Genomic DNA, 13,117 nt, shown 5'->3' with positions numbered 1-13,117 from the left:
GTCTCATCTCCCTATACATGACATGTCTCATCTCCCTATACATTACATGTCTCATCTCCCTATACATTACATGTCTCATCTCCCTATACATTACCACATGTCCCTATACATTACATGTCATGTAATGTCAGGTAATGATGAGACATGTCCCTATTGCATATACATCACATGCAGGGAGATGAGATAGAAAGAGAAAACAAGATGAACTAAACAAACTTGAAGTAGCTGATTGTGTAACGTTGCCCACTGCATATATGCAATAACAGCTATATAGCTGTTATTGCATATATTCAGTGGGCAACGTTACACAATCAGCTACTTCAAGTTTAACTGACCTATATAGGTCAGTTATACTTAATATAAAAGATACACTACGTACATAAAAGTGCAGATTACCGTAAATTGAGAAAATTGAATAGTGTAGTTTACATGAATAAGTCCGGACATTATTTGCCCTCAGTATACGCAAACAGATTTCGTAAACACATTTAATCAAACTACATTTAAGCTGGTTAAATCTCAAGCTGTTTTTACATCGTTCTATTCAAAGAAACATTTGCGTAATTTGAGATCGAACACAACACCAATAATAATTAAATTAAGTCGCAAACTGTACCTCATTATTTAGGCCCAGTATCTCAGGTGACAAGTTTTATTACTGTTACATATTCTTCCTTAGTTTACTCGTACGAGATTGAAAAATAAACATCCTAGGTTATAAATTGTTAAATTTCAACCCGTAATTTTTTTTGTGTGCAATCAAATGGCAATCATAAGTGTATGGAAGGGATATTATTCTTCCATTTCATGACAATCGAAGTGGTTCTAATAGCAAGCAGGCAAACGTATTCCGGCAGCGCCTTTATCGAATCAATGCAAAAGTACCTAGTAAACAAGGAAATAAGAAAAGTAAATGATCCCATTTTATTGCTTAATTTCACCCCGTAAACATTTTTGTGCCAACAGGTGGGCGTATTCCGGCAACTGGCTCTAATCTTTAACATGAGGGTATACATGATAATCCTACACCATATATTAATTTAAAGGACAGTCTAGGAGGCAAAATGCTGATATAAACTCAACCGCACATTCGAATTATGTGAAAAACTATATAAATTTTGAATTTAGTGGTACTTTACTTTTGAGGAAGGTGGTATTTTACTACGTCGTATTTCCTTGTGTGGTTACGTGACCACTCCAATCAGTCTATAGTGCAACACCATATATGAATTCGAATTGGATATTCTATGAGGCAAAATGCAGATATAAACTCAGCCGCACATTCGATTTTGTGAAAAAACTAAATTTTGAATATAGTGGTACTTTACTAGGGAGGAAGGGGGTCTTTGATGACGTAATATTTCCTTGTGTGGGTACGGGACCACTCCAATGATTACATGAGGGCCCTCTCGGCTCCCTCGCCCCTCTCGGCTCCCTGATCACCCCTCTTGGCTCCCTCGCCCCCTCTCGGCTCCCTCGCCACTCTCTGGATGAATCCTGTGATGAATCCTGTGATGAATCCTGTGATGAATCCTGTGATGAATCCTGTGATGAATCCTGGGATGAATCTTGGGATGAACCCTGGGATGAATCCTGGGATGAATCCTGTGATGAATCCTGCGATAGCTTCAGGTTGGTTTAATAGTAATCAAAGAAACATCTAAAAGTAAACACAAACTTTTGCCAGGCCCGGTTGTCGATGTCACAGAGGTGTCTGAGTGCGAAATTAATCATTTGGAACCTAAGTTGGGCGGACTAAAATAGACTGACGTTCATCCGTATTCACCAGGGAACTGGACGAGCATGTTCACATCATGAATTGATGTAATGCGGACTTCCTTACTTAAGCTAGGACTAGGCTAAGTTAGGTTTGGCCGAGGGTTGAATCCAAAACATAGTACTTAGGCGCCTATATACTAGACATTAGTACTGGAAGACACACTAACGTTCGTAAGATTTTTAGTTAGGCTACATCGTTCTACTTTTAAATACCAAATACTCCATTGGCCTAACTTGAGGAACGACAGCTAAGCACAAGGCCTACATCTGTGTCAGGTTTACTAAAGAAAAACAATGAAACACAAGGCTAGCCTGGGTCAAGACTTAGTAATACTCAATAATAATTAGTATAGTCACTATTGCGAAGTTCGTAAAACTGCGAAGTTCGGACACCCCTAACTCCTAAGATAAGAAATACACAATTTCACCATGACAACCTACAGGAAGAGCCAAATTCACCAAAAAGTACGAAGCTACATTTATTTTCTCTCCAAAATGACCTGTGTGCAAGCAAGTACTTACATATTTGTCAATAAAAGGAAGTTATAGTTTTGGGGTGTTTAATGCTTAGGTGTCTGAACTTCGCAGTGTCCATGCTACTAGAAGTAGTGGCTATGCCTGTTCTACTCTAGACTATGAGCCTAGCTTTCAGTAGGTAATTCTGTCAAGGTTCCTAAGATCTATACCAGAAAATTCTCCTGTAATGTACTTCAACAATAACTAAGTTGCCTAACTTTCTTGTGGTAGGTGCAGTGGGGTTGGGTAGGGGTTGGGGGAGTGGTGAAGTGGATGTTGCATTATCCTGAATGATAGAACAAGTATTCTTAATTCGGATTCCTTTCTTGGTTTCTTCCCATTTCTATTGTAGAGAATGTAAAGGAGAATATAAGATGTTACTGTGGTAATATCAAAAGAATGGATAATCCATATCTAGAGCAGTCTGTGGATGAAACCCAGAGTCTTTTTCCTAAGAGCAGACGCTCTGACTATAGAAGATCTGTGATTTGTCTGCTTGTTTTATTTCTTGCTTTTGTTTTGACTCAAGCCGATCAGCAAGCGTTGGCAGTATTGATACCATCAGGTGTGTACGTATGCATCATATTGTGGACACATTGAATCACATAACCAACTCTCATCATTATAATCTCAAGAAAGCTGTCCTCATACTAGCGTTCTCTGTTTTGTAAAGCATGTCAATAGAGATTAATATATCCCATACTTATCTGTTTTACTACTTGTCAAAAGTTCCCTTTAGTTTTATTTCAATTTCCATGATGATTAATTTCAGGTTTAATTGATATATTAAAAGTATCATATTTTGATATTTGAAAATTATGAGTCTACTGAGGTTCCTTAGGTTTGTTGGTACCTTGAATCTGCCACAACTTTCAGAAATCAACTTAAAGTGAATTAACTAAAATAATTAAATGACCTTAATACAGTGGGCCTTTACGTTGTAGGTTGCTAAATGTAACCAACAACATTTCAAACACTTTGAACAGATTGACTTAAGTCAGGAATGAAAATGCTTGAACAAATTTGCAATGAAGGAATTATCTTATATAGTCCAGCATGTTCAAGGACTAAGCAACCCATTGCTTGACTTGTGAGAGCCTGAATAACTTTGCTTTGCCAAGTTGTATTGAATCGATTTAAATGCCTGTTTTTAACAAGTTGTATTGAATCGATTTAAATACCTGTTTTTAACAAGAAAAGTTCTAATGGATCATTATCAGTAACAATGTATATGAGTTAATTTCCATTAGCATAAGTAGAATTACTCACTTTAAACCAGCTGTTTGGAAAAAAATTACACTTAAGCACAATGACTGGTGTTAGCATGTTGCAGGAATATTGTAGCAAATTTTTAAAAGTCAAAGAAATTCTTTTACCATAGATCTTACATGCATCAGTACATAGTCTAAGCCTATGATGCTCTGGAAGCAGAAATTTCTAGCCAAAACCTACTTTGCATACTGGAAATGGGGCTTATTAAATTGTCATGAACTGAAACTGAACTCTTTGTAACCTTGTTATTGAGGAGAAGTACCTCATAGGATATGAAGACAGCATTTGCACCACTTTTAGGAGTGAATCTTTTGAGAAGGGACGCATGTTTGTCAACTAACCTGAGATAAATGAATGTAACAACCGTGTGCTTATGTTATGTTTTACATTCACAGGGTTGAGGTGTTACTCACACTTAAATGACTCTTGCGAAGTAGCAAATTTAGTCACCACTACACAGACAGCAACATCAATAAGCAGCTCCCAACACTTCTATGGTTCTTCAGAGAACGTTATCAGAGAAGATAGTAGAAGGGCTGAAAACAGAAGCCCTTTATCTTTCTCAGAACAGTACCGACAGGAACTCAAATTCGTCTCTGGAACTGGGGTAACTGAGAACTATGCTAATGAAGGATTGTGCAAGCCGGGAAATTGCATAAATTTCAGTGATACTCAGGTACAGTTTACATTAATGTGTTATGTGTAGTAGGATGACTAAGCTCGTACAGTATGGGTGAGGGAGAAATGAGGCTCATGCTGAAAGGCATTGAAGACTCGCCCCAAACCGTGTGCCAAGCTCTGAAAAAGTTAACTTTCCGTTGCTTGCAAGTGAATTTTTCTGCTTGTCGCTACAAAATGCAGACAGTAATGAAACGTGACACCTTGTTATCTTTATCTGGACCTGAGATGTCCATCGCTGTATGGTTTGTACACTGTGCTGTGGGTTTTTACCGCAGCTGTATGTACTGACTGTACACTAGTGTCTAATTACTGACGGTAGCAAGCTGTGTGTGTATTTTCTGGGATCGTTGGTGGTGTCTAACACTTCTGTTACACCTCATTCGAAACTAGGTCAGATAACCTGCATGAGACGTTTCTTTATGCACAAGTCTTAATACCCTTGAACAAGTACAATGTATGCTAGACAGTAGTTTAATATTCTGCCAACGGAGCAAATTATAGGTTACGTAGGGCTTCTGAGCACAGGAACAGCAACCCCGAGTTCTGACGGTCTCTCACTTGCATGAAGATCCAAGCATTTGTGCCTGTTCAGCTTTGTTCTGGATGTTGAACGATTTACAAACGAGTTATTCAGCAACATACTGTACAGTGAGTAAAAGTTGTAGAAAGTTCTGGACCATTCCGGGGGAAGTTCTTTGGAATGCCAATATGACAAAAATAATAAACACTTTACTGTAGTTTACTGTATGATCCTAACATTTCTAATGAATCTCTTTGCTGTACATAATTCACTGTCTTGTTATAGTTTTTCTGCTGATGTTCAAAGTTTTGTTTTGATGACTTTGGTAACATCTTCTAAACTATTTTGCTTTCTTGTTATTTCTACAGCAAGGTATATTGACTGGACCTGCCTTCACTCTGGTTTATTCTATTGCAAGCATTCCATTTGCCAGACTAGCAGATGCTACATCTAGGGTACGAGTCTTCCTCTTGGGTTTACTCCTGACGGGCTTGATGGTGCTTCTCACTACTTTATCTACCACCTATCTGATGCTCCTTCTTGCCAGGATTGGTCTCGGTGTCGGAACAGTAAGTCTGAACACTACAAACCTCTCTACAAACTGTAGAATTTGTTTCAAAGTTTTACAGTATTTTTTTTACAATATAAAACTTAAACATAATGTTGAAGTATAACATTGTCATGTATTTTGGTAGTGAAATCCCTACAACTTTGATATTGAACCTAAATATTTCTTTCATATCATAATTCATATCTCCACAGGCTGTCTTCAACACTGTTTCTACAACTTTTGATTTTTGAATCTAAATATTTCTTTCACATCATAATTCATATCTCCACAGGCTGTCTCCAACCCTGCTTCTACAACTTTGATTTTTGAACCTAAATATTTCTTTCATATCATAATTCATATCTCCACAGGCTGTCTCCAACCCTGCTTCTACAACTTTGATTTTTGAATCTAAATATTTCTTTCACATCATAATTCATATCTCCACAGGCTGTCTCCAACCCTGCTTCTACAACTTTGATTTTTGAACCTAAATATTTCTTTCATATCATAATTCATATCTCCACAGGCTATCTGCAACCCTGCTGCTATAGCTTTGATTGCTGACTACTTTGATTCCATTGATAGGAGCAAAGCGCTTTCTTTCTATCACATTGGTGTTTATGTTGGTAAGGATCAATAACTCTGTTTGCTGCTCTGTCAATGTAACCAGTGCACTGGTCTGATATTAGAATGTTCCATGTTTGTAGTGATGTGGGCCAAATGCAAATTATGCAGGTCTACGTCAACTTGAAGTCATATATGGTGAAGGGGGGGGGGAGGGGTACAGGGTGACCACTCTTTGTTCTCTCCCCTTCCATCCCCTTCCCTCCCCTTCCCTCCCCTTCCCTCCCCCTCCCTCCCCCTCCCCAGTTGTCTATGCATGTCGGGCCTGTGATACTGGTGCATGCATGTAACGATTGTGTTCATTTCTGTACAGGTGGAGCAGCTGGCTATGCTCTCAGTGCAATAACTACAGAATTTTGTTGGAGATGGGCGTTTGGTTCATTAGCAATTACATCGGCTGTCTGTATCCTCTTAGCTCTTTTTACTCTTCATGAACCTCAGCGGGCCACAATTTCACCTTTGTTTGGTAAAACTTATACTCTGAAGGTTAGTATAACAGTATCTTGCCACTAAATATTTTGTATGTCAGGCACTTTCATATAAATATCACAAGAAAAAAAAATGCTTCGTTTATACATGGAGTTATTGTTATTTTGAATATTTCTGAGTCTGAGCAAATTTATATATGTTAAGAATAGATAACCCTCCTGTCAACGCCCAGTGAGGCATTTTCAAACTAGTCATTGTAGTCCAGATGATATGTAACTTGTTAAGTGCATGTGATGATAAAGGTCATAAAGTTAATAAATATAAAAAAATAATAATAGAAACACCTGATAGTTTTGTGTACTTTGGAAATGAATAGAAATTAGCAGCAAATGCCATCACTTGCAGTTTTAACATAGTCTCAAATTACAAACAGATTTGTATTTGGGTCGTAAGTTTGCGAATCTGATCAATTTGCGCATATCGATACATATCTGAACTTGAACACTCCTCAATGTTAACTTACATAAATATGTGGTTACAACCAATAAGCCGCTCCGAAGAAGTAAAGAACACAACCATAAAGTTAACTGCCGAACATATTGCCTCCCACAAATATTTTTGACTGTTTTTCTTTCCTTTTTCTTTTCGTTTTACATTTTAAATTTTGTCCCTCCCCTTCACTCACTCACCTCAACCCCTTGTTTTACTACTGCATTCGACTACATTACAGCCTATATCCAGTAAACATATTTACCTCCCAATTTGTATTTTACAGGAAACATTGTTTCGTCTGAAGACCTGCAAGCCTTTCTTGGTGCTCTGTATTGCTGCTGGAATAAGAGCCATTGGAGGTTATGCCTTGGGAGCTTGGCTGGCCACCTACTATGCAAGGGTGCTTATGTTGCCATCTAGACAATTTGGTTTTATCTTAGCTATTATTGTCTTTCTTGGAGGTGGGATGAGTTCCTTGGTTGCTGGATATTTAGCTGACAAGTAAATAAAGTAACTTTTTTTCTTTCGCATATTTTGCAAATATGGGGTTAGGGAATCAACTATTCTTTTCACTGTTTCAGTTTGCAGGGAAAGTGACACTATTTCATGTAGTCTTTACATTTCACAGGAAAACTAGTTGATTTTTGAGGGGGAGGGGGGAGGTAGGGTGTGATTGGAGGGTTTGCCAATTTTAAAAGTAATGAGTCACTTCTGACATTTGTTATCTGAACGAAAGGTAGTGCGCAGTATAGAATAGGCTTATGCCCATGCTTCAAGCAAAAGTGCATTACAGCAGCCCAGATGTACTTTGTACTATGCATTGCATATAAATGCAGCTATATAGCATGATATGTATTCATCAAGTGGTCTACATAAAGATGTTGCATTCATGAAACATAACCATTGATGGTGACAATAGTGATGCTTCAACGGACAATTGGCTCAATGATTATTAGTATATATGGGACTCTCACTGTTTAAATGCCCTGCCCATGAATGTTCTTGAAAATGTAACTAGACTCAGTAGTAAATTCATGAGTGATTGATCTAAAAAAAAAATTGAGTGCTTTCTGCTCCCCTCCTTCTAACTAAGTAAATGGATAGTTTCTAGATTTTAGAAAACAACAGTATATTCAGATAAAATCTTGTAAGAAATGTTTTTAATGAAGCTGTCCTGTCACGTTCATTTCTAAAAATTAATTGACCGTTGCTTTTTGTTTTCAATATTTCATTAAAATGGTAGAAAATGTAAAAAAGTCTGTGAATGTGATTCTTTATTTTTTGATAGACAAAGTTATCAGTTAAAGTTACCAGTGTTGTTTTTTTTAATACTATTTAGGTGTTCAGAAGATCATAGACCAGCCAAGGCTTACATCATCACAATTACTCAACTGTTAGCAATACCATTTACAGTTGCTGCACTACTGGTGCATGATCCTAGAGTGTCTTATTCAATGTTATTCTTGGCTTACCTGGCAGCAGAGACGTGGTTGGGAGTGGCATCAGCCATCGTACAGGTAAAGTAAAAAACTGAAACCTAGGCAAGATTGTGAAAATGCATACATACTGTAGATGTGAGAGATAGTTTACCAAATAAGATGAGATAAGAGGAAAGCAAATTTATCATAATACACATTTATAAAGGAAAAGTTCCATCTATCTAAAAAAGTGTCAAGCAAAATGAGGTTTGACCTTTCTAAGGGCTTTCTTCCCCCCCTTTTTTACAGATTTCCCACTTTTTTCAGATTTTACAGAATTATCTGCTGATGAAATGTTTGAAGAAAGTGTAAAGTATAAGAGTGTTGTATACAATGATACTAAGTCTATTTTATTGTCACTGTTTTACTGAATTGAACTCAAAACGACAAAGCTGCAATGTTAAGACTTTTACCAATCTTCTTATTCATAACCATATTGAAGATTAAAAGGTCAGTTGTTTTCATTTTACAGGATTTGTTTTCCCCAAGCATCAGAACACAAGCAACAGCAATTTATATTACAGTCTACACCATTATCGGTGGTTGCATCGGCCCAATCCTGGTACGTCTCATTTTTTAATTTTTTTATTGGATTTTGATCAATTTTTCAATTTTTTTTCATATTCTACAAATGTCATAACTGTGGAGGTCAGTTAGCGTGACTAAGTTAAGTTTGTTTACAAATAATGAAGTAATAGTTGATAGCAAAATTTAACATAAATTATAGTCCATTCATCAGATTTCTATAATTGCCTGTTAACTGAGAAGAAATTAACAAGACGAAAAAGAGAAGCATTTGCTCAGCCTATTTCATCAGATATTAATTATTTAAGAAGATATTCAACTCAGGCTGGTATGTATCGAGCACTGTATAGGACACATGAAAAATAGGCATGTCTATTTACAAATCCTTAATTAAGTATTCTTAGTAACATTAACTATTGTTCAAAAATATGGCTATATCATTTTTATTTTTGGCTTTGTTTTTACTTTGTTTACAGGTTCCTGTTATCATGAATGCCTCTCCAGAGTGGAGCTATTGTGACCGCGGTGTCGGTCAATCCCTCAGCATTGTGGTTACATTCAGTTACATTGTGTCCGCAGTTTTCTTTGCAATTCTGGGATATCTGATGAAAAATGAGGAACCTCCGTCCGATGAGGCCATTGTCATGTCTTATGAGACAAGTGATATGGAACAGGACATATCCACAGAAGCTAGTTACCATGCCTAGGTAAGCTCAAATAAGGAATTCACCACCAGGGATATCAAAGTATGCATCTCAAGGGAACAAGACATGTCCACAGAAGCTAGTTACCATGCATAGATAAAGCTAGAGAAGGGATGTAACCACCAGGGATGTCAAAATATGCATCTCAAGGATACAAGACATTTTCACAGAAGCTAGTTACCATGCATACATAAAGCTAGAGAAGGGATGTAACCACCAGGGATGTCAAAATATGCTAGTTACCAAGGCTACCTAGCTAATCCAAAGAAAGTTTATAGTTGTACCTGGAGTATGAAATAGCTCCAGGGACAACCCTGCAGATGTGCAGACAATCCATTGGATAAACAGTAATGACTTGTAACAGTATAGAAAAATGCTCTGTGACTTTTCTTGTTTTGAAAAAAATTAAGTTAAAAGCAATGAAACCACTTATGCATGACAGATTTTTTTTCTTTTGTGTGTGTTTTTTGGCCACCGATTGCGATGTGTAATTGATAAGGAAAGTAACAGTGAATCACTACCAATTTGTATCTTCTTAATTTGTAACTCGGTTTTACAACAACTGATTATAAAATATTTCACAAGTTGATATTAATACAGGGTTTATTTGTAAGTTGTGATTAATATGATGGAACTTTCATGTAACATCACCAAATGTCACCTACAACAGAGTTGTACAATAGCATGTGGAGGCTGTTTATAGTGATGTAGGGAGAGCAATACATCTGAACTAAGATTGTTACATGCCAGGTGTGTTGAGAAGTACCAAGGGATCAAGATGACAACATGTTTTCAGTGGCCATTGTAAATTTCCAGCTCTATGAATTCTTTCTAATATCTGTTGTTTTTTGTACACATACATAAATGTACTTATGTACAGATACAGCTTTCAACCAGATGCTCCTTAAACATTGTTCTTTTATTTTATTTTATTTATTTATTTTACATTGTTTGGCTATTTCTCATGTTTCTGTTTGAGGAAAGTTTTACAATTTGTGCTTTATGAGCTGCTGCCAGGGCTAGTCAAGATAATCAATATATGTTTGCAGTTATTGCTGCAACTGAATATATTATTGTAACATGATAATCTATGTTAGAAAAGGAAATTTTTTCATCACTTGCTGTCAAATATGTTTATCTTGTTTTTTTGGTAACTATGCAATTATATTTTTTACATCAGTTCATGTTATAATTTGTTAGAAGTAATTGTTAGCTCACTGAAACCAGGGTTACAGTTCTGTGTTTAAATCTTACGCACACAACCTGACCAGTATGATTTTAGGATGCATGCTACTGAATGAGTCCAAATATCCTTTTTCCATTTTTTAATGCTTTAATCAAGCATTAAAAGTAACTTTTAGCTGTTAACAATGGTTCGAGTATCATGTGAAACAATCTTCATGAATGCCTTATTCAATCGACTTGATTCGACTTGTTCCGATCCTTTTTTGCCATTGCCATATCTTACCAAGAGAACAATAAATTTGTAAGTACAAGGAAACTTTCATGCCAATTACAGCAAATTTAACAAATTTTGGTCTTCATGTTATAATGCAAACAATTGCTTTTGCATAATCTCTAAAGAGAAAGAATACAGATTTTGCCAAATTACATAATTATATAAGGAGATAAACCATCTCTAGGATATGAAAAAGTCAATTCACAGGGTCTTCACAGGAAGCTGAAATTCTAAACCAGACAAACTCAAATGGAAAGGAAATCTGAAAATCTAATTTATAGACATAATTTCAGGCATGGGAAAGGCTTAAAAGTTGAGAATTAGTGGGATGAAACACAGTCATACCTTTGTACCCTGTCTAGACAGTCCTATGTACTGCCAAAGTAAAGCTAGCTTGTGATGAAGGAAAAAAAGACAATAAATCTAATGCATATTCAAAGGAAAATCTGTTAGAAATGTCAGGAATCCTTCTTGCAACTAAAGGCTGGTAAATAATGTACCTGTTATATCATATGCCAATTGGACATGGCATGTTAAGCATCTGTGCCAGCCAGAAATTAAAGAACCTCTTTGGTATGGAATGCAAAAACGTTTTGCCGTTCTACAGTTTTATCCAAATCACCAAAGTGATTCCCGTTTTTTTTTTCTAGTAATATTCCCTATGGGTACTTTCTTTTCTTTCTTGTGTAACTACATGATAATGTTAAGATATCAGTACTACTAAAGGTCTACCATTTGCCAAAATGAACATGCTATTTAAATATGTTTTGTTTTACTTCAGAAATTGTCAAAAGATACATTTTATTTGGACATTTATTAAAATATGTTTTTACTTCAGAAATTGTCAAAATATCCACATTTTATTTGGACATTAATTCATTCACAGCATTTATTTTTAAAATATTTTAGTTGATTTCCTATGCTTTAAAAGAATCAATTTTTTTTTTTAATATATATATTTTTTTATATTAAGGTATTATGATTGTGTTGTTTCTTCATCAGAGACCAGAAGCCAATGAAATGATGGGAAATGGAATCTGTTTGTTTTGTTGTGACATGACACCCTAGATTTACTAATTTCATGTTGCACGATAAGGAATGATCCATGTTTTTGGTTCTCTGTTCACATGTCCCTTACATTTTAACATGACTGTAACATTTCCTATACATGGATTTATGAATGGACAATAACTAGAGATATGAACAAAGTTTTCCAAAAATTTGAGCCAGTTAATCTGGAATGATATATGCAAACGATATTGCATTCTTTAGTAGCATTAGAGTCACAGTACAGCGATCCATTTGTGTGATGTGGCGTACAGACATTTATGCCTTTGTAATATTGACAAACGGTACAAAAATACAAATATGCATAGCAGTTTTTGTGTACAAACTTTAATATACCAGTTTTGTCGAATAATATTGAGAAAAGGTCATTAACTTCAAACTGAACATCGTACAGTTATCGTAAAATCTGTAAAATTCCTCGTTCTGAACAGTTGCCCAAAACATCAAGCAAGACAACTAGTTTTTAAAAAGAAAAATCTCAATAGCCAAGTTCAACTAAACTGTCTTAGCAAATTTATCTACCGCATGTAACCAACCCCCTTGAAATGAAGCAAAATTTAGTGTTGTTCACAGGTAACCTATTAAGAGGAGTTTGTACAGTTTGACTACAACAGCAGTAAAAAAAAATATGGCTATTTTGGACAACTTTTTAGACTGGTTTGAACATTGCTTACATAAAGTAAATGTATATAATAATAAATACCCAGCTGAAAAGAAACTCCGCTTACATTTACCAACAAACAACTAGTAACTGTTCTTTATATAACATTCTTAACATTTTGCAGTATGTTCTTAGTCATTTTCAAGGAGTAATAATGGCTTCTCACAGATTCTTAACAACATTCTCCATTCCATTCTTTAAAATTTAAGCCAATTTGTAGCACATTGATACTTGTCAAACATGGGTTTCCTAATATTCTCATGGTACTGTACAAATGCCATATTTTAATAGATTTAGCATTATGCCTTTTTTTTAATTTTTAATATTGCCTACATATATATATATATATATATTTA

General features: G+C 35.7%; 1 protein-coding gene across 1 annotated transcript; it reads left to right on the top strand.

Annotated features, from left to right (window-relative positions):
• Positions 1 to 1,633: 1,633 nt before the first annotated feature.
• On the top strand, positions 1,634 to 11,930 carry LOC139979181 (MFS-type efflux pump MSMEG_3705-like). Its single transcript, XM_071989911.1, has 10 exons — positions 1,634 to 1,824; positions 2,648 to 2,860; positions 3,963 to 4,243; positions 5,137 to 5,337; positions 5,848 to 5,947; positions 6,259 to 6,431; positions 7,150 to 7,367; positions 8,206 to 8,383; positions 8,817 to 8,906; positions 9,346 to 11,930. Exons 2-10 carry the CDS (start codon positions 2,695 to 2,697, stop codon positions 9,574 to 9,576), a joined length of 1,638 nt encoding a protein of 545 aa, XP_071846012.1. The 5' UTR covers positions 1,634 to 1,824; positions 2,648 to 2,694; the 3' UTR covers positions 9,577 to 11,930.
• Positions 11,931 to 13,117: the final 1,187 nt, after the last annotated feature.

This window comes from Apostichopus japonicus, chromosome 13, assembly GCF_037975245.1.
Source record: "Apostichopus japonicus isolate 1M-3 chromosome 13, ASM3797524v1, whole genome shotgun sequence".
Taxonomy (NCBI): Eukaryota; Metazoa; Echinodermata; class Holothuroidea; order Aspidochirotida; family Stichopodidae; genus Apostichopus; species Apostichopus japonicus.
This window is presented reverse-complemented; position numbering and strand designations above follow the sequence as displayed.